This window comes from Lupinus angustifolius, chromosome LG05 (assembly GCF_001865875.1).
Source record: "Lupinus angustifolius cultivar Tanjil chromosome LG05, LupAngTanjil_v1.0, whole genome shotgun sequence".
Lineage (NCBI taxonomy): Eukaryota > Viridiplantae > Streptophyta > Magnoliopsida > Fabales > Fabaceae > Lupinus > Lupinus angustifolius.
In genome coordinates, this window is record NC_032013.1 from 93,155 (window position 1) to 117,126 (window position 23,972).

A 23,972-nucleotide genomic window follows, 5' to 3' on the forward strand; every position below is an offset into this window, starting at 1 on the left:
CAAGTTTGAAAATGAAAATGACAATCTCCAACTCCAACAACTTCTAAAGGGAAGATAAAGGTTATGTATTTAACTGAGTATGCTAGGTGTATAATCTAGCATGAATAAAACATGTAAAGTAAACACAAGCAAGCAAGTTGTGTATTTAAGATATCACATGGTTTAGCAATATATCTTTCTATACTCAAAATGAGAGACTTTGCTTAATGGTCTCACTAATAAAAGTAACACAACTCATAAAGTCATAACTAAGATGGTGGTGAAAATGATAGTTTGGAATGTAATGACACAATTCAAAACTTGATGGTGCTAAGATTAGAGCTTTGAAATGGAGTATCACTAATGAAAATAGTGATAAAATAATGTTGGGTGATGGAAATAAGACATGTAAAAATTGATTGGCCAAAGTATAATTTCCAAATTTCTAATCTTGTATTTAATAACAATGAGCTAACTTTTAAACAAAAGATGAATTAATATTCACCTCCAAGCATAGTATTCAATTTACTTCAAAATAAAACAAATATTCACCTCTAAATTACTTCATAGGGTTTTATTATTACATAGTATTCAATTTTCCGTACTTTATTGAATTAATAATAATTCAAACACTAACTTATTATTACTTTTAATTGTCTATTACAATAAGCAAACGTTACAATTCTAATAAATAACAGTTCTTTTTTATAATAAAAAATTCTAAAAATACAGCATTTCTGATAGAGATCTGAAAAAATAGTAAATTATGTTTTTTTTGTTGCTCTAATCAACACTTATAATGACTAGGCCGATGTTGACATATTTGAGGTTTTATGTAAAAATATAAGCAGTTATAAGCAAAGTTTTTATGAAGATTCAGCTCAAAACAAGGAAGCAGACACCATCACTCTTTTCATTACAAATAAATCCTTCAGGTTCCATTACAAACTTGCTAAAATACACAGATTCAGTTGCATCATATATATATATAAAAGGTTTTATATTTATTATATTATCGCATCACCAATCAATTTACTGAAAGAAGTCCTTTATGTTTAATACTTGTGTGATCTCATAATAACTCAGAAGTAACAGTTAATTCTTGTGTTGAAGCCTTCCACTCTCTGCACCGGCATAGGGATCAATGATGACATTTATCACGGCTGGTTTCCGAGCAGAGAAGGCTTCTGAAAGAGCATTCTTCAGTTCTTCGGGTGTCCCAACAAGATACCCTTTTCCACCAAAAGCTTCTATCAAAGCATGGTACCCTGCATTTGGGACAAAAGATGTGGGTGCAGGATCATCTTTGTGAGGTCCATCTATCTCTTCAGGGCTTCTGCGGTCGCCACCATATACACCACCGTTGTTAAAAACAATCACAACCACCGCCAACTGATACCGAACCAGCGTCTGTGCAAAAGTCAGAGCATCATATGATAAAGGAACTAACTTGAGTTTGGAAAACAAGATATGAAAGCTATTCCAACAGAAAATCACAAACCCTGAACACATTAGTGTTCTAAAATTGGGCTTGGTATTTGGGCTGTCATGTGGTAATGTACTATACACTTATACAGTATACAGCTTATGTCATCATCTATCACAGTAGACTGTCTAAGCCTTATGGAGATGTATGAAGCACTAATAATTTAATATCCTTCACGTATTCGTACCCAACACTCTTCGATACTTTCTAGATACTCTTAAAATGCTATCTCTCTAGACACCAAAACTACCATACAAAAGCATTTTAAGAGAGCAAGAATAAACATAACATGTAATCATCAAGTGGAACATAACACTCAATCTATCCAGAGAAATCATACAGAAAGAAAAGACACATCACATGTATTGCATAGAGAAAGAAGAAGAAATGCATTTGAGTAATGACAACCAAGGATTAAATGAGACCGATATTAATCTTATTTGTGGGCAATATAGAGTGATTTCTTATGACAATATGATTTTCTTGTGTATTTAGTGATTTCTAAGAAGACTGTTCTTTATTTAGAATTTCAAAACACCAATTACATGTTAATTATGTTTTATGAATTTGATGCACACATTTGAATAGGATGTGTTCTCATCATTTGATAAATCACTTGAAGTGACTTGTGTCTTATAACAAGAGCTTATAAGCTCGTTTTCATCATTTTATACTTACCAATCAGACTTGTAATTAAATCACTTAGAGTCATAAGCTATGAGTCAATGCAGACTTGAGCTGATTTTGCAAGCAAGTTTTGTCAAACAAAGTATTAAGAAGAATGAACATCTTGTTTTAGCAATATGACATACCTCAACTTCAATAGCACTAAATCCAAATCCAGAATCCCCTTCAACAGCAACGACGAGGCGATCAGGAGACGCCACTGCTGCAGCAATGCAGTAACCAAGACCAACTCCCATTGTCCCCCATGTCCCTGCATCTAGCCTTGTCCGCGGCTCGGTCTGAATCAACACAGACCTTCCCACATCCATAGTATTAGCACCCTCAGAAACCACAATAGGAGCAGGGCTTCCCAAAGCCACAATAGCATCCCTTATGATTCTCATGGGCGTTAAGAAATTAAATGGCACAACATCCTTAACCAACTGAGCCTCCATCTTGTTGACATTGTCCTTGACCTTTTTAGATATAGCTTCCACCCAAGTATGACTCTTACCTAAACAAAATGGATCATCTTTAATCTCCTTATTCAAAGTCTCCACAATCTGTTTAGCATCTCCAACCAAACCTAAATGAGGTTTCCTAAGTTGAATCTCTTCCTGAGAGATATCAACCAATATAAACTTAACATCATTAGACCATTTAGGAGATTCCCCGAAATGAAGCAACCAATTCAACCTTGCACCAATTACAAGTGCAACATCACATTTACCTATAGCAAGTGACCTGGCAGCAGTAGCAGCAAGGTGATGTGTATCAGGTAACAAGCCTTTCCCTAAAGGAGTAGGCAAAAATGGAATTCCAGTAGACTCAACAAGTTTCTTTAAAGTATCTTCAGCTCTAGCATAAGCAGCTCCTTTTCCAAACACAATTAAAGGTCTCTCTGCATGTCTCAGCAAAGATACTGCTTCTGATATTTCATGACTTGTTGTTAGTGGTAGTGTTGAATCAGAAGGATTATTGTTTTGGGTTTGGATATTTTGTAACAAAGTTTCAGCTTCTTCCTTTGATATCCTCTGGTGGAGTACATCAGAAGGGAGATCTAAGTAGCAACCACCGGGTCTGCCTGATGCGGCTGAATTAAGAACCTTTGACAGACAATTTGGGATTTCAGTTATGTGAGTTGCTTTCAATGACACCTTTGAGAATGGTTTCACGGCTTCGATTTGGTCCAGTTCTTGGAAATCGCCGCGGCCAACGTCATTCTGGTCGCAGGAGCCGGAGATCATTATCATGGGCCAGGTGTTGGCCATGGCGTTCGAGAGACCAGCGAGGCCGTGAACGCAGCCAGGACCGGAGACGGTGAGGAGGACGCCGGGGGAGCCGGTGAGGAAGCCGTAGGCGGAGGCGGCGTAACCGGCTGACTGCTCGTTGTGGAAGGCGATGAAGCGGATGCCGAGAGAGACGGCGCGGTTGGCGAGGGAGGTTACAGGGATTCCGACAACGCCGAACATGTGACGGATGCCGAATTTTGCAAGTGACATTGCGACGAGGATGTTACCATCGATTTCCTCCATTGAAGTCAAAGGGGATTAATTATTGAAATGGTGATATTGGAATTGAGTAAGAATCTATTCTTATAATGGATAGAAAAGGAAAGGTGTAATGACAACTTAGTCCTTAGCAAAACTCAAATTGTTGTGTGAGACAACTTCTTCATTGCCTGAACCTGCCCACAAGTAGCCCCCACCTCAGCTACCAGACTAGTATTTACAAAGGCTAAAAGGTTAAGGTTTACCTTTACTTAAATATTGATTGAGTCATGTTTTTGAGTTTAGATTCGGTTTTAGATTCGAAGTTAATCTGATCATAAACATTAATTTGGTCAATAATTAAACTTGAACTTAGATCTAATTAAATATAATATATACATAGTCAATACATTATTCACCATTTGTTTGGATTATTTTTTTTGAAAAGTCTATAATTATTGAAAATGAATGGTGAATGATGCAATGAAATGACAATATAAAAAAAACTCTTACACTATTAATATATACAATTTTTTCTCTGTGATTATTATGCATAGATTCATATGAACATTGATAACATAGCTTAAACATAAAGTATAGTTAAAGATTCATATATTTTCATTTTGTTAATTTAGTTAAGACACATAGTTATCTTGATAAGTTATTAATATGACCAATATATTGGTGATTAATGCATTTTGGGTGTTGCACTAAACTTAATTTCACATGCATAGAAGTATGTTTCATGAGTTATAAATCTTCACTTTGTGTGTAAAATTATTAGACATGAAACTTTATTGCATGAACTATTAAATTAACTTAGAGTCTAAGACATTAGCTTTTATTATTATTAAGGTCTCCCAATGTATAAGAACCATTGATAAATGAATTTATGTTGTTGACTCTAGTGTATTTGGATGGTGAGTAGTAACTTGATCCCAACATCTTATTTCAATATTTTTATATAAGTTAAATTGTATTTAGTCGGTTAAACAAATGAAATAAAATCTTTGAAAATCTAGTACTCAATAGTAAGTGTTTATGGATTAGATAACTCATTCATGTTCTATTTTGGAAATAGTGTTGATATCCAATGTCGCTCCTTTTACTTCACTGCAGGAGTGTATCCAAACAACATCACTAAGAATTCATAATGACTATCTGTTGTACGGAATGTTGTTTTATGTGTATCAACCGGGTCAAAACGAATTTGGTGTTAACCTGCTCATAAGCTAATTCATTTAAATTTTGATAATCTACACAAAATCTCCAATATCCATATTTTTTTCTTACCAACAACACAAAAGATGAAAATGGGCTTGTGCTTGGGACCATAATGCCCTCCTGTAACATTTCTGCTAGTAAAGTCACCATGACCTCCTTTTGCGAGTGAGGTAGCGATATGGTTTAACATTCACTGGGAATTGGTTAGGTAAAAATATAATTTTGTGGTCATGAGATCTAGGTGGTGGTAGGTCCGTTGGTATGGTAAATATAGTGTCAAATTCCTCTAATAAAGATAGAATGTCTGGGCAGTGTCAAATTCCACTAATAATGATAGAATGTCTACGTGATGGTCCTTTGTTGGGTAATTCTAGGATGAACGTAGGGTGGTTAAGGTATTAAGAGAGGGTTGTGGGTTAATTGTAATGCGAAAAATATATGCAATCACATTCATCTCGGATAAGTGGTGATGTTGGTGAAAAAAGGCTAGAGTTGGGGTATTTGAATGTTGTCCAATTATAATGATAGGCTTGTGGTCATGAGTAAAGCCGCTAAAAGATAAAGGACTATAATCTGGTGAATATCGATAAGTGAAAGTCGTTGTGGACGTTGACCCTTAAAGGTGTGACAATGTTAGGAGTTCCACATTGAGTAAAATAACAAACTCAATGTGGTACTTAAGCCATGAGGCTCTTCTATATAATGTGAAGAAGATCTTTGCTCCTGATCTTGGCACAGTTTTGATGAACACACCAACATCACCAAAAGGAAGAAAAGGAAGAATACTTATAAAGACAATGAAGATTCAAACTTCAAGATATTCAAGACTTTTAGTCTAAGTCTAAAATATGTACTTCAATCTTATACTCTTGATTATACTTTTTATTTTTCTGCATATATTTTCCGCTGCACTTTAATTCTTGATTTTGCAGAAAAAGTTGCCATAATTTTTAAGTCAACTAATTCACCCTCTCTTAGTTGCAATCTCAGTCTAACAATTGGCACCAGAGCTATTTTTGAGTAAGATATTCTCAAATCTGATCTTATATCAAAGATAGCCTCAAGATCATTCCTAGGAGAAGGTTCCAACATCAATCGCCCTCCAAGCTTTGTTGGAGAGTGTTATGATTTCTGGAAAATCATAATGAGAATCTTCATAGAATCTCAAGACTTGGATATATTGAATGCAATTGAAGAAGGACCATATGAACCCTTCATCATTGTGAATAGTTTAAGGTAAGTAAAGCCAAAATCTTCATAGAATTATGAAGATAAGAAGAAGGTGCAGTATGATCTCAAGGTAAAGAACATCCTCACTTCAACACTTGGCATTGATGAGTTCTTTAGAGTATCAAACTGCAAATCTGCAAAAGAAATGTGGAATAATCTAGAGACTACACATGACGGGACGTAGGAAGTAAAAAGATCTAGACTCAACACTCTTTCCCAAGAATACGAAATATTTCGTATGAAACCTAGATAGAAGATTCTGGATATTCAAAAGAGATTTACTCATCTCACAAATCACCTTCTTGCTCTTAGTAAGGTCCTATCAAATAGTGACTTGAACTTGAAAGTTCTAAGATCATTCACCAGAACATGGCAACCCAAGGTAACAGTCATTTCTGAAAAGAAAAGTTTATTGAAAATGTCTTTAGCTGCGTTGTTTGGAAAATTGCAGGAAAACGAACTAGAACTCAACCAACTTGACCAACATGAAGATCAGAAGAAAAAGAAGAATATCTCTCTCAAGACAAGAGTGGATAAATTCGAATCATCGGAAGATGAATCTGATAAGGAAGAGATGGAAGGTATAAGTCTTTTTGTGAAGAAATTCAGCAAGTTCCTCAAGAGAAACAAATGTGCTAGAACTGGACAAACAAGGAAAATCACCAAGAACAATGACACCTCCACTTCCAACCAAAATTTCACATGCTTTGAATGTGGCAAGGCTGGTCACATGAAGATGGATTGTCCTAATCTAAAGAAGAATTCTTTCAAATGGAAGAATGAAACAAAGAAAGAATGGACGAAGAGCCTACATTGTTTGGGAAGACAACGATATCAGTTCCACCTCTGAACCTGAAAAATGAGGAACAATCACATATCTCTTTAATGGCATCTCATCATTCTGATGATGAAGTGGTAAACGACACTCAACTATATTCTTCTGAATTACAAACTGCTTTCAATGACTTGCATGACGAATATGTCAAACTTACTAAAATGTTTCTAAAATAAAAATCTGAGTTAGATGTATTTAGAAACAAACCCTCATCATCTTCATGTCAAAACTATATTACTCTTGAAAATAAAGTTTTAACATTAAGTCTTGAACTTAATAAAATGAACAAGAGTAATAAAAGTTTGGAAAAAATCATAAGTGATCAAAGACACTCAACAGATTGAAGAGGTCTTGGCTATTCAAAAAGCTATGTTTCTAAGAAACAAAGTGTCCCAACTAAGATAAACTTTGAAAAACAAGATATCCATGTCTTTAAAAATAGTAAAAATAAATCTAGGATACATGATCATCAACCCACATGTACATATTGTAAGAACCTTGAACATACACCAAATACATGTAAAACTAGAAAATATGATGTACCCCTAGGTCATTTTAAATAGGTTGAGAAATTTACTAACTATGTATGACCCAAAGAATATTGGGTACCTAATAAAACTTAAATTGTTTTGTAGGAAAATTTGAGAGCCGCCTGCAACTTATGGTACTTAGATAGCGGTTGCTCAAAACACATGACGGACAATAGAAAGAAGTTCTTTGTCCTCAATCCAAGGGACAAATAATATGTCATTTATGATGATAACAAGAGAAAAATTCTTGGAGTTGGTAGAATCGATAAACCACGCTCAACAACTATAGAAGGTGCACTATATGTTGAAAGACTCAATCACAACCTTCTAAGCATAAGTCAATTATGTTGAAGGACTTAAACACAACATTCTAAGCATAAGTCAATTATGTGCATCATTGAAAGTAAAAATTATCAAAACTCTAAACCTATTGATAAAATGATAAATAATATATATATAATTGACATAAATTCATCTTTATTAAGAACATGTTTAATTGCAAATGATAATCATAATGCATGACTTTCGTAATAAAAAGATATTGCCTATTTTATTTATTAGACAAATGTTTAAAACAATGTTGTAGAAAACCAAAAAATCATGGTCTAAACAAACACATTAGACTAACACAATTACATGGCTATTACTATGATAAATAGAATGATTTTGCTAAACTTGATAATGATTTCAAATGATTGTTGTAAATAAAAAATGTTGCAATAGTTAAGATGCTTTGGTCAAATTCTTCTTCATTTTACACATTTTCTATGCTTTAATATAATTTTAAATTTGATTCCCTTGGCATCATTAAAATTACAATTATTTATTAAATTATGAAAACCTAAACCCTAAAAAAAGCACAATTTAAAAAATAAATAAATAAATAAAAAACCACATTGTGAAGTTATTAGCATAGAAAGAGAAATTATTTTGGTAGAAGTGATTAATGTAAAATGTAGTAATTATATAAATGATAATAAAAGTTATACATAAGCACACTATAAGTGCATGGAGTAGTAGAGGACAATAAAGCAGTTCAATCTAGTAAACAAAAGAGAGATACAACTTCAAATGTGTATTTGTATCCCATAATAACATTAAAATATATATATGAATAGCGCGCTTAATAATAGGATGGTGGTGGAGGATGAGGCCATCCAGGCGGTGGAGGACCGGCTGGGCGAGGTGGTGGAGGTGGATGACGATGAGGATGATGATGATGATGAGGATGATGATGAGGAGGAGGAGGAGGATGTGGATGATGATGAGGATGATGGGGACGTAGTGGTGGTGGTGGTGATGGAAGGTGAAAACCAGGTAGAAGTGGACCGGGTGGTGGAGGTGGATGGACAAGCCCGGGTGGTGGTGGATGCGGTGGTCCTGGTGGAGGAGGGTGCCTGTTGTAACTCATGATTACTTTTGAAGTTGAATATAGTTTGAGAATAGAATGTAAAAGGTTTGAGAGATGAATGAATATATATAAAGAAAAGTGAAAGTGTGAAAGTATGAAATGGAGAAACTTAGAAAGGAAAGTTCAAAGTTCACAGCTTCTTCCATTATCAATAATACTTTTCACTTGGAACGGTGCGTGTATGCTTTTGGTGACTTTGACTGGATATGCATCTCTAGAAAACCTTGACGCAGTTGATGTTGAAGAGAGTGTGGTGACCCATCAACAATGATTCCTTGACTTGGTAAATCATGGTTATTTTTATGGTTTTTGTAAAATCAACGATTATTCTTACCAAACTAAGAGTATCATAAGTATTTATTATGACTTTGTAAAATTGATAAATCACAAAAATTGCATAATTTTTAGCACTACTTCACATTGGTTTCATCTTGATTCTTTGACTGTCCTTTCAATTATATATTGCTATTATTAGGAATATAATATATCAAGGTATGAGGTGTTAGAAAATTTGAACGAATGAATTTTAATAATCTTTAAATTAATTTTATTCTCCTTGTCCATTAGCTTTTAGTTATTTACTTTCTTTGATGGAATAAGAAAATTAATTGCATTCTTGCAAGTAAGCCGTTCCCCTTATTATTAAAAAAAAACACCTTACCAACCTTTGAAGAAAATAATTTTTTTTGATCGAGAAAAGATAAAATTATATTAAGAGATTAAAGAGTTACATGAGATTGTGGAAAGAAAACATGAAAAAGCAGCCAAGAAGCCATTACATTTCGGTATTGAGGCAAGAAATATGTTTAAAAACCCAATCCGAAAAAGTAATAGGATCATTGTCCGTTTGCCTATTAATACAAAGTCAAGATTTTACCCTAACAGATTTTAGAATCTCCCGAAGAGAGGGTTGAACATATTTAAAAATAAAATCATTCCTAGTTAGCCAAATGGACCAAGTAATAGCTAACCAAATGATACTCCAAAGATTCAAGTTGCTCTTATATGAAATCATGCCCATGTGAGTAAAAAGGTGATGGATGGGTTGAATAGGAAGAGCGGTGTTGATGTTCAAATAATTGTAGAGCTGTCGTTCAAACAATTGTAGAGATGCTGCCAAACAAAATAAGTCATGTTGCAAGTGAAGAAAAGATATTGGGAAGTTTCTGCAATGCTCATTGCAAAAAGGGCATAAGGGACCCCCTATGTATGCTAGACACACCCTCTCTTGAGTAGGGCATCTATAGTTTGAAGTCTATCCTGAAAAAATCTCCACGCAAAGGCTTTCACTTTTAAATAAGCTTTGGATTTCCAAAGCATGTGGAGATGGGTGGGAGTGTGAGCTGACTGCTGGTGAAGCTGAGTGAGAAGGTCATAAGCTAATCTGACCGAGTACTGAGTATATTTGTCATTGTGCCACTCTCAAGAATCAACAATGTTTTCTCAGATTGCTATCTCTTAAATCTTACTTAGAAAACAAAACTGTACTTGAAAGACTATTTCTCTTATTAATCAGACGCCAATTCCATTTCCCAAGAATAACAAGATTTAAGAGATAGATATTCTTAACTCCTAATCCACCGTCAGACTTACGATTACACACGTTATCCTATTTGAACAAGGGTCTTCCTAGGACTCTCAGTCCATCCCCAAAGAAAATCCCTTTGAATTTTTTCGATTGAACGAACAACAAAAATAGGACATCAGTAAAAGGACAAAAAGCACACGGGGAGAGGAGAGATAACAACATTAATCAAGATGAGACAACCACCGAAAGCAATATGATCCATTTTCCAAGAAGAAAGTCTTTTATGAATTTTTTCAATAAGAGGTTTCCAAGTATCATGTCTTTTATGATTCACATTAACAAGAATACCCAAGTAAGTAAAAGAAGTAGAGGAAAGCTTACAATGAAGGGAATCAACTAGTCTTTGGATATGATCCTTAACAACATTTAAACCAAGCAATTTGCTTTTGGTGAAATTGATTTTAAGACTAGAGGACAATTCAAATAACCGCAAAATACTTTTCATAACCCAAATACTTTTCACCAATTAAAATAGCATCATCAGCAAATTGAAGCAAAGACACTTCAATATTGTCAAAGTTCACCTTGTAAGGTGTGAAAAGACTATGAGAACTAGCTCGACTCATGAGCCCATCCAGACCTTCAACCATAATAAGTAGGGGTGAGCAAGACCCGACTCGACCTGTAAACCCGTCTCAACATAATGACTTAGGGACGGGTCTGACCCATCCTAATAAATAAAAAAGGACAAACCCGATTAAAAGGGACAGACCCGTCGTCAAAAAGGACGGGTTTGGGTCAATGTCCGAGTCACACGATCCGTTCCTTATAGTTATATATCAAGAATAGTTGAATAAGTACCTAACAATATATTATAAATCATGAATTTCATGTTAATGGTATAATCACTAAAGGTGTCAATTCTTTTTTATTTGTTTAATCGCGAATTTGTCTAGTCACCAATGGGGGCTATATACTGATCTCCCTAATTCGCCGCTTATACAAAATCCTAGCCAAGTTGCTCGCTAACAGATTACGGAAAGTGTTTATTATGGTCATCAATGATATTCAATCTGCTTTTTAGAAAGGCATACACATTTTGGATGGTGCAATGATTCTCAATAAAGTCATCCATGATGATAAGAAAACTGGGCAGCAATGTGCAATCTTTATATGATGTCTCGCTTAGGTTTCTGTCAAAAATGGAGGGGTTGGATCATTGAATGCTTGATTAGTGTAACAACGTCTATTCTGATTAATGGTATTCATACTGATGAGATCCATCTCCAACGTGGCATTCCTCAAGGAGATCCCCTATCCCCTATCCCCTTTTCTCTTCCTTATTATTAGGGGTGAGCATGAGACGAGGGACGTGTTAAGCATGTCTCTCACCCATCCTTAAATATTGATAGAGTCAACTTTTGAACCCGAACTCGTCCCTAATTAGGATGGGACGTGTGAGAGACGAATCCAAAATAAGACGGGTCAAGATAGGGACGGATACGATTGGAAAATGACAAAGTGACAAACTAAGAATATCCATCCCAAATCCCTTGTTTGGTTGCTTATTGTAAATTTGTGCAGGATATGATTTCTAAAATCGATGATGATGACATTTGATATAAGCATTCAAATGGGGTATTATTCATCATTTTTATTTAGTAAGTTTAAACATATAGGCATCCCATAAATTTATTAAACCAAAGTTTCTCATACATCGAAGCCATGAAAATGATGGGGACTCATTTGAAGTAAAGGGTGACATCATATATGGTTGCTCCAGTTCCACAATTGTAACAATTGTTGCATACTTGCACTGCAATTAAATTCACTGCAATAACAAACCGGGAATCTTAAAACTGAGAGGAAAATATGCTAATAAGGTTATTTTGCATTGAATTTTGTATCAATATATATATTCCTCTCACCTCGGGCTGAAAAAAGTTGTACTGGAATGGATCAAAATCAGACAGCATCATCCGAGGTTGTGGAAATTCTTGGTTTGTTGCCTCCATTTCCTGTAAAGTAAATTAAAGGATATCCACTGAATTAACCAAATCCATTAAGTCATTGTGTTATATAAAATATCATATTTTCTTCAAGTTACTTCATACTCACATCCATAATATTTTCCTTCTTATCTTCCATACAAGTACAAGTACTCATACCCATATTTGTCATAGTATTTTCTTTAGAACCAGCAACATCAAATAAGGAAGCTAGGTTTTCTTCTTTTCCAGCCTTCGTTTCCTGGTTTATGTATACCACAATTACATATATTTTGGATCTGAATGCATATTTTCAATCATATCATAAAACATGACTATATTTTAAAACCATGCATGCATGATCCACACTATCAATAATAATGTTCCTCTCACCTCAAGTTCAAAAAAACTGTAAGTAAATGGATCAAAATGCATCAACATCATCTGAGATTGAGGAATTTGATTGTTTGTTGTCACCATTTCCTATAAAATAAATGAAAGGTTAATTAAGAAATTATTGGTAAGAATAACATATTTTGTCATATTAATTAATTTCATACTCACACCCACATTGGTTTGAGCATTTTCCATAGAAGTAGCAACATGAGACAAATAAGCTTGGCTTCCTTCCTGCTGTTAAATAAATACACCATAACCCTAACTGCTGGTTAGTAGTTACATAAGTTTTGTATTTGATTATAATAATGAACCCAAATACAAGTTAAGAAAGAGAAAAAAGAAAAGATCGACCTCGTAAAATTGAAGCTGATCACAGTGAAGAAGATTGGTGAGGAAATGAAGGACATGTATTTTCTGAACAGCTTTAGCAATGTCACCATTCTGAAGGGTGCAACTCTCTTTGTCTTGAGTAAGAATCCATGCTCGAAGGGTTAACTCCTGAATGAAAATCTCACATGCTTTTGCCATAAATAATGGAACTTCAGCACTCACCATCTGCTTAATAACTCTACAATTAGTTTCATCATGTAATAATCGTTTGGAATGAAAAATATAAACACAAAATTGCAAACCTTCACATCCTTGTCTGCTTTCACAATCCTTTTAATTCGAGATAGAGGCAATTGTTTGTTGTTCCTAAATGCTGCAATTTATATCATAAACAAACATATATATATATTATCATGAAACCAAATGGTTAAGTAAAACTAATACTTAAATATGAAAAGTGCTTTATCTTGGAAATAGAGAACCTTCGGTATTTCGAATATCCAATAGCTGTTGGACCCAAAATTGCTGCAGACTCTGTTTCTGTATATGCATCAAAATATCAATTTATTAAGAGACAAGTTTTTTACAATGAAACTAACAGAATTAATAATAAATATTTTCCATGTTATAAATAATTAAAGAGGAATGAGTTCACCTCATTGTCTTGTTGATGGGAATGAGAGAAAGCAAACTGATTTGGTAGAAGTGTTGAATTACTAATTAAATTCATTGTTGTCTCTTTGTCTTCTTCATGGAATTGAGGATGAGAGTGCTTTGGCATGAGATTAGAGAGTTCATTTGTAACAAATGAAGCATTTCTAAAATACATCACTCTTTTTAATTTGTTTCACTCTTGTTTTCCCAACCACAAGAGACGTGAGTTTAAATAAATACCCATTTGCCTAACTCTTCTTTTACTTTTTTCTCCTTTTTCCTTTTCATCATCATTTTTTATTACAAATTAAAATAAAAAATTGAACATTAAATATATTATTAAAAAATGAGATGGCGATTATTTTTGTCACGTAAATAGGTAATATGCATTAAATATATGCAAATGCATTGATCTTAACCCACCCCACTTTATCATTTTGGTAAATACCACTTTATCAATATACAATAAACAATTAACATTACTAACATTTGCAAACAATCTTGTTTGAAATACGTATCTTTTATGATAAATAAGTATTTGAGTTTCATCATGGATAATTAACATGATTCATAATAAATTTATCAATATATTTGTCCGGGGAATCATAATTATAATTCTTAAAAAAGTCATAATCTTAAATCATAAAATACCACTCATTTATCATAAAACATATTAACCCAGTAGTCTCTTAAAAAAGATAATTAGACAAGTAGTTTCTTAAAAACGATAATTAGACAATGAAATATTAAGATGCTTTATCTTATTTATCTATTGCAATATTTTATATTTTTCTCTTATTTTTTATAGTATTTGTTATTATCATTTTCTATCTGTTGTTATTCTTGTTATAAATGTATTATCTAATAAACACCACAAGTATTGTACTAGTATACATCTAACAAAATATCATTTCAACATAATATAACTTTTAAGAAAAATATGTTACATGCACTTTCAAAATTTTGATACTTTTCAATCAACTTACTATAGAAACTTCAATGATTTTCTAATTAAGAATAAAATATCTATTTATATCAAAAGATAAATTATCTATTACAACTACTAGAATCATGATATGAGTCCTATATTTTTAGTTTTTAGAAATTTACATGCTATAATTTTAGAGGTTAGAGAAAAAAATTGATCTTATAATATAAAGAAAAACTTTATCTCATAATAGATGAGGATGAGGAGATACTTTATTATCTTTCTAATTTCCTCCGTATAAATTCACTTTAAAAAATCAATATAGTGTTAATGAGAATAAAGGAAAATGATGATTAAAAAAAGATGAAATATTGAAGAAAAAGTATCTTAAATACTTTTCATCTATTGCTATTCTCTAAAAAACTATTTTCATACTGCATGCCATATAATATTAGAAAAATAAAAAAAAAAAGTTATATTTTTCAAAAAGTGACACATGTCAAAACTTACTCAGAAACAATCTATACTATTAATAAAGCCAAAACAAGTAATAACCATTATGTATGGTATAATTTTTAAATTTTATTTTTATCATTTTTAACCTCTCTCCTTAATAAATGGAAATTTCCACATTTTGCTTTCATTTTTTCATCAATATATTATTACTCATCCACACATTCTTTTTTATCTTCTCTCTTTCTCAACCCAAAAATAAAACAGTAGCACATGAAAAAATATATCCAACAACTCGATAATGATTATTAGATACACGAGAAATTTATAAATTTTTTGTGTATATCATATCAATTATTACATCTTATATTCTTAAATTTACATTTTCTATTGAATTTATATGTTTCATTTTTTATACTTATAACTTATATTAAAAAATAAGAATGCGGGTCGACCGGCGCGGAGTGTCAATCGACACGCTAATACTTATAATTAAAATTTTCTTATGGCAAGCGCGGATATTTTTTATGGGAGTGAAGGAAAAACACTTGTTAAGAATTCAAAGATTTTTACATGGAAAAGAAGCGTCTTTAATATAGAAATCTAAAATGGTGAATAAATAAATAATATAATTATAAATAAGTGAGTTTTGGTTAGAATTTGATTGGTGAAATAGAAGAGTAGTAGCGAAAAGTAGGGATTTGGAAATGAAAAAAGAAATAGTAAAATGCATGCATGGATGCATGCATGCATGGTGATAGGTTAATGATTAATGGAATGAGAAATTGAGATATTGAAATGGAGAAGTACTCATCGGTGTGCAATTTGGTGGTTAAGTTTCTATTAGAAGAAAACTATTTACTCACTGCCTTTGAACTTCTCCATGAACTTGTTGATAATGGTCATCATATTCATGCCATTCGTCTCCAACAATACTTCTCCAATCCTAACCTCTTCCCTCCCGATTTAATCTCCGGCTTCAATTCCCTTCCATGTATAATAATCATCATCGTTATCATCATCATCATCATCGTTGTCGATCTTTTCCATCTTAATTCATTAATTAATTATATATATATGTTCATTGCATTTTTACAGTGGCAGATCCTCAAACCTTGTTGCATGAAAAAGAAGCAGCAGAAGAAAAATTCGCCATTACTAATTATGAATTGCGTTTGGCTCAAGAAGACATATTAAAACTCCAAGCTCAATTACACACCAAAACTGAATACCTTATCAAAACAAATGGAGATGTTTCAGTGAATAATAATGTGGTACAATCTGAAGAACAAAAAATGAATAGTTCCTTCAATGATTTAGGGCCAATAAAGGAGAATGAGCGTCTCCATCTTAATTGCGCGGTTAAAGAATATTTGCTTATGGCTGGATACAATCTTACAGCAATGACATTTTATGAAGAGGTTGATTAAGAAATGTTATGTTATGTTGTATTCACATTTTGGTGTTTAATATCGTTTAATCTTTATTAACTACTCTTCTTATAGGTTACAAATCATCAGAACATGGACATTTGGAAGAATAATAATACTAATACATTAACACCTGATGCATTGCGTCATTATTATTATCATTATCTTTCATCAACTTCAGAGCTTGCTCAGGTCTTTTATGTAACAATGTTGACAAGATTAGTTCTATACAATTGATTTCAAATTACTGTTGACAAGATTATGAATGAATGAATATGCAGGAAAAAGTAGCCCTAATTAGAGATAATGAGAAGTTGTTGAAAGAAAATGAGAATCTGAATGAACAAAAAGAGAAGCTTATTGAAGAAAATAAGAGGTTATTGAAGGACAAAGAATTGGAAGATGGTCAAAGATCTTTGGAAGAACTGCATAAAGATCTTAAAAACAAGGGCAACATGGTAGTACCCTTTTATAAACAATACTCATATTTTCTATTATGAATACTGATTCTAATATTTAGGTACAAGCACTAAAACAATCCTTGGAGAATCAAACAAAGGAGCTCAATGCTTGCAGATCAGAGATTAATAAGCTGAAAATGCACATTTCTCAATCGGAATCTTTAACCAAGTACAAGGAAGAAATTAAGAATTTGCAGATGGAAATTGAATGGTTGAAGGAAAAGAATATAGAAGCTCCTGTATCTAGAAATTTTGATGGTTCTGAAAATGAAATTGTGCAGACAGAAGACAAAGCCATAGTAATTCATGAAGATAAAGGTGCAATATCTTATCCTATTGACACAGCTTTGGATGATAAAGCAGATGCTCAATCACATTTTGAGCAAACTCTTAATGATTATGCTGATAAGCATGAAGATACACTTCATGCCTTATCCAACCCTGCAAATGCCAATAGTACTTTTGAAAACATTGAAAATGTTTATGAACAAAATGTTGGGAAGCAAGAAGAGGATGAATCAATATATGATAAAACAGTAAGTCCATTCTCCAATTTTATTACTTGCCAAGCTTCAACCTTTTAGCAATATTATCCAATCATGTGATGCAACATTATTATCATAGTTTGAAAATGGTATATGAGTGGTATTTGTTGTCATCTTCCTTAGCAGTAATGCAGTGCATATGCAAATATAAAGAGCATAGAGTAAGTTGAAGGCTATGGAACTTTTACATTAAAGTGTATGTTTTTGTCTACAACATTATGTAACTTATGTTTTGTCTTATTCTTATCTATGTTTATCCTATGACAGGGATTAGGAACCATACAGATACTCGCTGACACTTTGCCAAAAATTGTTCCCTATGTCTTGATCAATCATCGCGAGGTTTGCTACTCACTAATCATCGTACTGCTTCCGTTTAATATTTTTGTTTAGGTTACAAACAAAATAAAAGAGTAGGTAAGTGGATAATACAGAATATACTAACAATATAACAGAATGAAACATGAAAATAAGAACTAGACCTGTGTAACGCAGTCCATATGCTAGTTTTATTTTCAGTTGTTGTAGTGTTGCTTGATTGCAGGAGCTCCTTCCTCTAATGATGTGTGCAATTGAGTGCCATCCAGATAGCAGAACACGAGATTCGTTGACTCATACATTGTTTAACTTAATCAAGCGTCCTGATGAAAACCAAAGACGAATAATAATGGATGTAAGTTATATTGGATTACTAAGTATGTTTAAAGATTCTAGTTTTAAATGAAACATTTTGATCATTTCAGGCATGTGTCACCCTTGCAAAGAATGTTGGAGAGATGAGAACCGAAATAGAATTGCTTCCTCAGTGTTGGGAACAAGTACATTCTTCCCTTAATAATTTTTGACTCGCTCTTAAGATTATCCTGACTTAGGAACCAAGTATTCAGTTAGTTTTCTGGTGTCTTATGAATATTAGATAAATCACATGTACGAGGAGCGCAGGCTGCTTGTTGCTCAATCATGTGGAGAGCTAGCAGAATTCGTGCGGCCTGAGATTCGTGATTCACTTATTTTATCTATTGTGCACCAACTAATAGAAGATTCTGCCACCGTTGTTCGAGAGGCTGCGACTCATAATCTTGCAATGCTGCTTCCACTTTTCCTGAACACGGATAAATATTTCAAGGTCAGCCTCACTATATTTGATTCGAGGCAATCATGGAGAAGATTTCTGATTTGAGAGAATTGAGCGTAATGAAAGCCTTGGAACAGGTTGACAAGAGGGTGGATAGGAAATGGAGTATTGACTCTTACCATAAAATGAAAACTTCTAAAGAAATAATAAGGGAAAACTTCAAAAGCACCCCCTTGAACTTTGCAGAATGTGTGATTTATTCTCTAAACTTCAAATTGTCTAAAAATGACCAACTCAGGTTTGGATGATAAATGGTCCTTTGTCTTGTAAAATGTTAAAAATGGATAAAAGTATCACGTGAAAAGAAGAGTTTAGGGTACTTTCTTATGCATTTTTTAAGCTTAGAGACTAAATCACACATCATGCAAAGTTCAGGAGGTGTGTTTTAATGGTGAAGGACTATTCTTTACCCAAACCAGAGTTGAGGGTCCTTTTTATGCATTCTTAAAGTATCGGGACTACGTAGCGCATCATGCAAAGTTTAGGGGTGTTTTCGGACTTTTAGAGAGTAATGAAGATAAAAAGTTACTCAAATTCTTGGGTTTATTTGTTGTTGCTAGGTGGAGGAGTTGATGTTCCAATTGCTATGTGATCCCTCAGGAGTGGTTGTGGAAACTACTCTCAAGGAATTGGTTCCTGCAGTTATAAAATGGGGAAACAAGTTAGACAATGTTTTAAGAGTTTTACTCTCTCATATTATAAGCTCTGCCAAGGTATTTGTACTCAAATGTTATATCCCTTGTGACTAAGGAATTCATTCATTCTTTTTGGCAATTATTTGTGAATGAAATATTGCAGAGTTGTCCACCTCTTTCTGGGGTTGAAGGGGATATAGAGTCACATCTACATGCCTTAGGTGAAAGAGAACGGTGGAACATAGATGTACTATTGAGAATGCTAGTGGAATTGGTTCCTTTGGTGCACCAGAAAGCAATTGAGACATGCCCTTTTCAGTCCACCACAGAAACTACACAAAAAGTTGTGTTTTCAACCTCATTGCTTGAATTGTATGCAAGGTAAGCTTGGGGCACAAAATGTTGAGATTGAAATAACACCATAAGGACTATTGAAGATAGAACACAACACTAGTTGTTGTTTGCATAATGAATGTTATATACTTTTTTGTTAGGGGAGATGTTAAATGGGATGCATTTGAATGGATGCATGTTGAGTGCTTTCCTAAATTGATACAACTAGCTTGCTTGTTACCAGGGAAAGAAGATAATTTACGTACCCGAATATCAAAGGTTACACTTCTCTACCTTTCCTGTTTTTGTTGTTGTTGAAAATTGAAATGTTTAGGATCACCACTAAGTGAGTAATTTGTTATCAAAATTATATGATTGCAGTTTCTGTTATCCGTTTCTGAAAAGTTTGGAGACTCCTACATCACATGCATAATGCTACCTGTATTTTTCACAGCACTTGGGAATGATGCTGATTTCACATTCTTTCCTAGTGCCATTCATTCAAGAATTAAAGGTAGTGGTTCTTCAATTGTTACTGTGAATTAAAGAATTAGTTCGATCGCAAAGTTGGTTAACAAGATTATGATTATGAGGTTTGAGATGATGGTAAATGAGTATAAGAGACATATTTTAATCCTTATTTATAAGAATATACAGGAGATATATAATTGCGCATTTGGTTGTAGGTTTGAGGCCGAGATCGGGTATTGGTGAGGGGGTCTCTACATTGTGTGTCCTACCACTAGTATTGGCTGGTGTTTTGGGTGGTCCTGAACAAGGAAAACAATTAACAGAGTACATGAGAATGTTGTTACTTGAAGGGAATGTCAAGGAGAATCCCTCATTCAACCACACTTCTCATATTATTAATGCTGTCCGCTTCATTTGGTTTGCAGCATATCCCACCAATATTATACTTTTTTATTTCTATAAGTAATGAATTTTGTTGTAGTCATTATCAATGTTTTAAAATGCAGCATATATGAAGAAAACCATAGTATGGTATTCAACATATTATGGGAAATGGTTGTTAGCTCTAATGTCAACTTGAAAATAAATGCTGCCAAGCTTCTCAAAGTTATTGTAAGTTTAATTTCATTAATTTTACTAATAAAAATGGCAAAAGTAACATAAGTTTTGATTAATAGGTGCCATATATTGACCCAAAGGTTGTTTCAACAAATGCATTGCCTGCCCTGATTACACTTGGATCTGAGCAAAATGTGAGTGTTAAGTGTGCTAGCATTGATGCATTTGGTGCTGTGGCTCTACACTTCAAAAATGAGATGGTATCTATTGCTTGTATATATAAATTAATGGTGTTGGTGTTGGTGTTGGTGTTGCACATTGCAAATTTCTGATGAAATAAGAAATGTAGCAGATAGTTGACAAGATACGAGTTCAAATGAGTGGTTTTCTTGAAGATGGATCTGATGAAGTTACTATTGCTGTCATTCATGCATTGGTGGTCACAGTACCTCATACAACACAACAGCTTAGAGATTATATCCTTAAAATGACATTGTTTTTAATGTTGTCATGTTTTGTCTCTTTTTCTCACTCTTAAATTAAATTGTTTCACTTAACTTTATGTACATCTTTTGTCCAAGATTTCTCAACTTACAGCCATACCAACTCCTTCTTCAATAGATTTGATGCATCGCCGAGACAGAGCCAACGCATTTTGTGAGGCAATTCGTGCTCTTGATGCCACAGGTTTGCTCAATTCGTGCTCTTTACACTGACAGTATATAAATATTATATCATTGAAATATATCTATAGGGTGTGGGATACAATTTCAGAAGTTTGGTGTATAAATAATATAGTTGTTTCTTTTTCCTTGATACAATTCCAATACACCCTTCACAATCCTCACCTCTATAGTCTTGAATTGAAACGTTTCATAAAAAAACTATAGTTTACAAGGTATAATATTTTGATGATCTTTAACATTTGTTTCTTAGATAATGTATATTAATTCTCAGTTTTATCTTCTTATTGTAATAGATCTTCCTGCAAATAGTGTTCGAGACATGCTGTTACCAGCTATACAGAACCTTTTAAAAGACTTGGATGCACTTGATCCAGCTCAAAAAGAAGCCCTTGAAATTATTATGAAAGAAAGATCAAGGTCAAGTTTTGAAAGTGTAAATAATAATTATAAGGCAAAGGGTGCTCATAGAAACTCGTTTAGTGAGGGTAACTTGCATGCCAAGAAAGATAACATAGAACAAACATCATCTGAGACAGTTGTGTCTCCTAAGGACACTAGATTCAGGCGCATAATGTTGGGACATTTTGGTAAAGTCAAGGGAAAATCACACCAACAAACTCAGAACTAATAAATTCGGATTCTCTATACTCAATTGCACTGTAGTAGCTAGCAACCGTTATATGGGTAATTTTAGACCCATCTAATGGCTCAAGTTGCACCATGTCATTGAATATGACAAATGTGTGCAAATTCGAATATAGAGATTCCAAATTTGATGTTTTTTCTGCCTTGTAATTTTGTTTGTTAATCCGAATACATTAGCGAATATCAATATTGTTTCCGAATATACAAGAAATATTTTGTATAAATTATAAAAAAAATTTGATTCAACCTTTCTATAGTGATTTTGATGTGACAATAGTTGAAAATGTTGATAAAAGTACATTATGTTATAATTGGTTGCTTTAGTGTGGAGAATGAACAATTGCAAAACTCTAAGGGTAAAGTTCTGAGAATTTACCATCACTAAAACCATTGATTTAGTGATTTAAGATCCTACTTGATTCCTAAGTAAACCAAATGATCAAATGTTCGATTTTTAGGAGTTACATTTGTTGAATAAGCAATCATACATCTCGAAATGAATTAGTTTCTTAATCGTATAGTGAGAGAATACATTTGATTATACAAAAAGAAAAACTTTGTTTAATGTAATAAAATAAAGGATGGTTTAACCTTTAAGTTATTATATGATGAAGCTTTTACTGAATGAGCTAGCAGCAAAGAATATTGGAATCTATAACATCTTTCTTAAATTACTATCATTACCTCCATTGTGTCAATGAAAGTAGGCATTTTGACAATATTAACATCTATGTTGCTTATTTATTCCTTTCTTTCTTTATTGAGTAATATATTGCTAAGTTCTAACAATGAGAGGAAAGGATTCTCTAATAAAATTTTGTCCTAGTAATCATAATTTCATATTTTAAAATTATCATTGTTATATATAGCATTAATTTCTTGTTTGCTATGATACTTGAGTTAGAGGGATAGGATCGGAAGTGGAAGGTGTGAGGTGTCCACAATTTAATTTCTATATTTGTGGAAGTCCATGGCGCTACGCATTTTCATTATCGCCATATTGTAGTGAATCACACATGTCATTGTCACAAATATAAAAATAATAAGAGTAACCTTTATTGCAAATCCTCTACATCACAATAAATAAAAATATATCATTCATAAATTAATTATTAATAAATAAAATTAAAGTTTAATAACATGTTAATTTTTGTTATGATGAAGGAGAATTTATAAAGGATATGTCATTTTTCAACAAATAATATATTAAGAAACATGTAGTGCAACTCATTATGGAAGTGGGTTATTATTACACCTCTTTACCTTCCACTTTGTAGTCCACACATAGGCCTAGTTAGCCACTAACCCAATCCACCATCTCCCCACTTAATAATCAGATTACAGTAATGAAATTATTAACAATCTCCCTAATTCGAGATATGACATATGTACTACTAATAATCCGGTCACTTCTCAATCTTAATATATAAAAAGGAAATATGCAATACTAATTGCAACCATTCTTCCATTCTCAATTTTATTTAATTAAAAATGTTTATAATAATATTTAGTTTTTATTTAAAGGAATTAATTAATTAATTGAAAGAACAATAATTGCAAAGAGACAACATTGGTTGTAAACTACCTTCCTACTTTAAAAGATAGCATAAATAATACTACTAGTTATGATTGCATCTGTCTCCTATGCGTCGACGTCATCATGAGCACAATGGAGAAGGATGCACAACGGTAGAGGTCTAGGGACTAGGCTATGCTTTTAGTGACATCATCAAAGATGCTCGAAGATTGAAGGGGTCCAGAGCTCTTATGTAAAGGAAATCTCATGGAAGAGATGAATAAAGAGAGTTAGACATTATACAAAATTCATAGATAGCAAAAGACATTCTTAAGATGAAGATTGTTGATGTGTAGAATATATAATAACTTACGATTATTGTGCAGATGACACATATTGTAGATTAGTTTTAGGGTATGGTAAATT

At 33.1% G+C, this 23,972-nt stretch overlaps 4 protein-coding genes across 5 annotated transcripts; 1 reads left to right on the forward strand and 3 right to left on the reverse strand.

Annotated features, from left to right (window-relative positions):
- LOC109347251 (2-hydroxyacyl-CoA lyase) lies at nt 872-3,716 on the reverse strand. Its single transcript, XM_019586962.1, has 2 exons — nt 2,278-3,716; nt 872-1,389 (listed from the first exon to the last, which is right to left on the reverse strand). Exons 1-2 carry the CDS (start codon nt 3,664-3,666, stop codon nt 1,075-1,077), a joined length of 1,704 nt encoding a protein of 567 aa, XP_019442507.1. The 5' UTR covers nt 3,667-3,716; the 3' UTR covers nt 872-1,074.
- On the reverse strand, nt 12,005-12,992 carry LOC109347165. The gene is made up of 5 exons (XM_019586886.1): nt 12,932-12,992; nt 12,761-12,850; nt 12,498-12,629; nt 12,308-12,397; nt 12,005-12,210 (listed from the first exon to the last, which is right to left on the reverse strand). Exons 1-5 carry the CDS (start codon nt 12,956-12,958, stop codon nt 12,208-12,210), a joined length of 342 nt encoding a protein of 113 aa, XP_019442431.1. The 5' UTR covers nt 12,959-12,992; the 3' UTR covers nt 12,005-12,207.
- On the reverse strand, nt 13,064-13,649 carry LOC109346916 (nuclear transcription factor Y subunit C-2-like). The gene is made up of 3 exons (XM_019586655.1): nt 13,579-13,649; nt 13,399-13,469; nt 13,064-13,321 (listed from the first exon to the last, which is right to left on the reverse strand). Exons 1-3 carry the CDS (start codon nt 13,646-13,648, stop codon nt 13,064-13,066), a joined length of 399 nt encoding a protein of 132 aa, XP_019442200.1. The 5' UTR covers nt 13,649.
- On the forward strand, nt 15,899-22,207 carry LOC109347252 (lisH domain and HEAT repeat-containing protein KIAA1468 homolog). Of its 2 annotated transcripts, none has more exons than XM_019586963.1 (19): nt 15,899-16,125; nt 16,230-16,552; nt 16,637-16,753; nt 16,843-17,019; nt 17,082-17,558; nt 17,835-17,909; nt 18,112-18,240; nt 18,311-18,385; nt 18,484-18,693; nt 19,263-19,415; nt 19,501-19,718; nt 19,832-19,949; nt 20,052-20,184; nt 20,357-20,558; nt 20,648-20,753; nt 20,819-20,959; nt 21,049-21,175; nt 21,267-21,386; nt 21,679-22,207. In XM_019586963.1, the coding sequence occupies exons 1-19, from the start codon at nt 15,930-15,932 to the stop codon at nt 22,011-22,013; spliced, it is 3,432 nt and encodes a 1,143-aa protein (XP_019442508.1). In that variant the 5' UTR covers nt 15,899-15,929; the 3' UTR covers nt 22,014-22,207. The 2 variants fall into 2 exon arrangements, with proteins under 2 accessions (XP_019442508.1, XP_019442509.1); XM_019586964.1 differs by having other exon boundaries at nt 21,052-21,175.

Excerpts from the sequence above, each read along its gene's own strand:
- LOC109347251 (XM_019586962.1), bottom strand. The coding sequence starts at position 3,666 with ATGGAGGAAATCGATGGTAACATCCTCGTCGCAATGTCACTTGCAAAA. Across the intron at positions 1,390-2,277 it reads TTAGTGCTATTGAAGTTGAG|ACGCTGGTTCGGTATCAGTT; the intron begins GTATGTCATATT and ends ACTTTTGCACAG.
- LOC109347165 (XM_019586886.1), bottom strand. The coding sequence starts at position 12,958 with ATGGAAAATGCTCAAACCAATGTGGGT. Across the intron at positions 12,630-12,760 it reads ACAGTTTTTTTGAACTTGAG|GAAACGAAGGCTGGAAAAGA; the intron begins GTGAGAGGAACA and ends TACATAAACCAG. Across the intron at positions 12,398-12,497 it reads AGAAGGAAAATATTATGGAT|GAAATGGAGGCAACAAACCA; the intron begins GTGAGTATGAAG and ends TTTACTTTACAG.
- LOC109346916 (XM_019586655.1), bottom strand. The coding sequence starts at position 13,648 with ATGCATATACAGAAACAGAGTCTGCAGCAATTTTGGGTCCAACAGCTA. Across the intron at positions 13,470-13,578 it reads GGATATTCGAAATACCGAAG|CATTTAGGAACAACAAACAA; the intron begins GTTCTCTATTTC and ends TATAAATTGCAG. Across the intron at positions 13,322-13,398 it reads AAGCAGACAAGGATGTGAAG|ATGGTGAGTGCTGAAGTTCC; the intron begins GTTTGCAATTTT and ends GTTATTAAGCAG.
- LOC109347252 (XM_019586963.1), top strand. The coding sequence starts at position 15,930 with ATGGAGAAGTACTCATCGGTGTGCAATTTGGTGGTTAAGTTTCTATTA. Across the intron at positions 16,553-16,636 it reads CAATGACATTTTATGAAGAG|GTTACAAATCATCAGAACAT; the intron begins GTTGATTAAGAA and ends CTCTTCTTATAG. Across the intron at positions 18,241-18,310 it reads AAAGACGAATAATAATGGAT|GCATGTGTCACCCTTGCAAA; the intron begins GTAAGTTATATT and ends TGATCATTTCAG.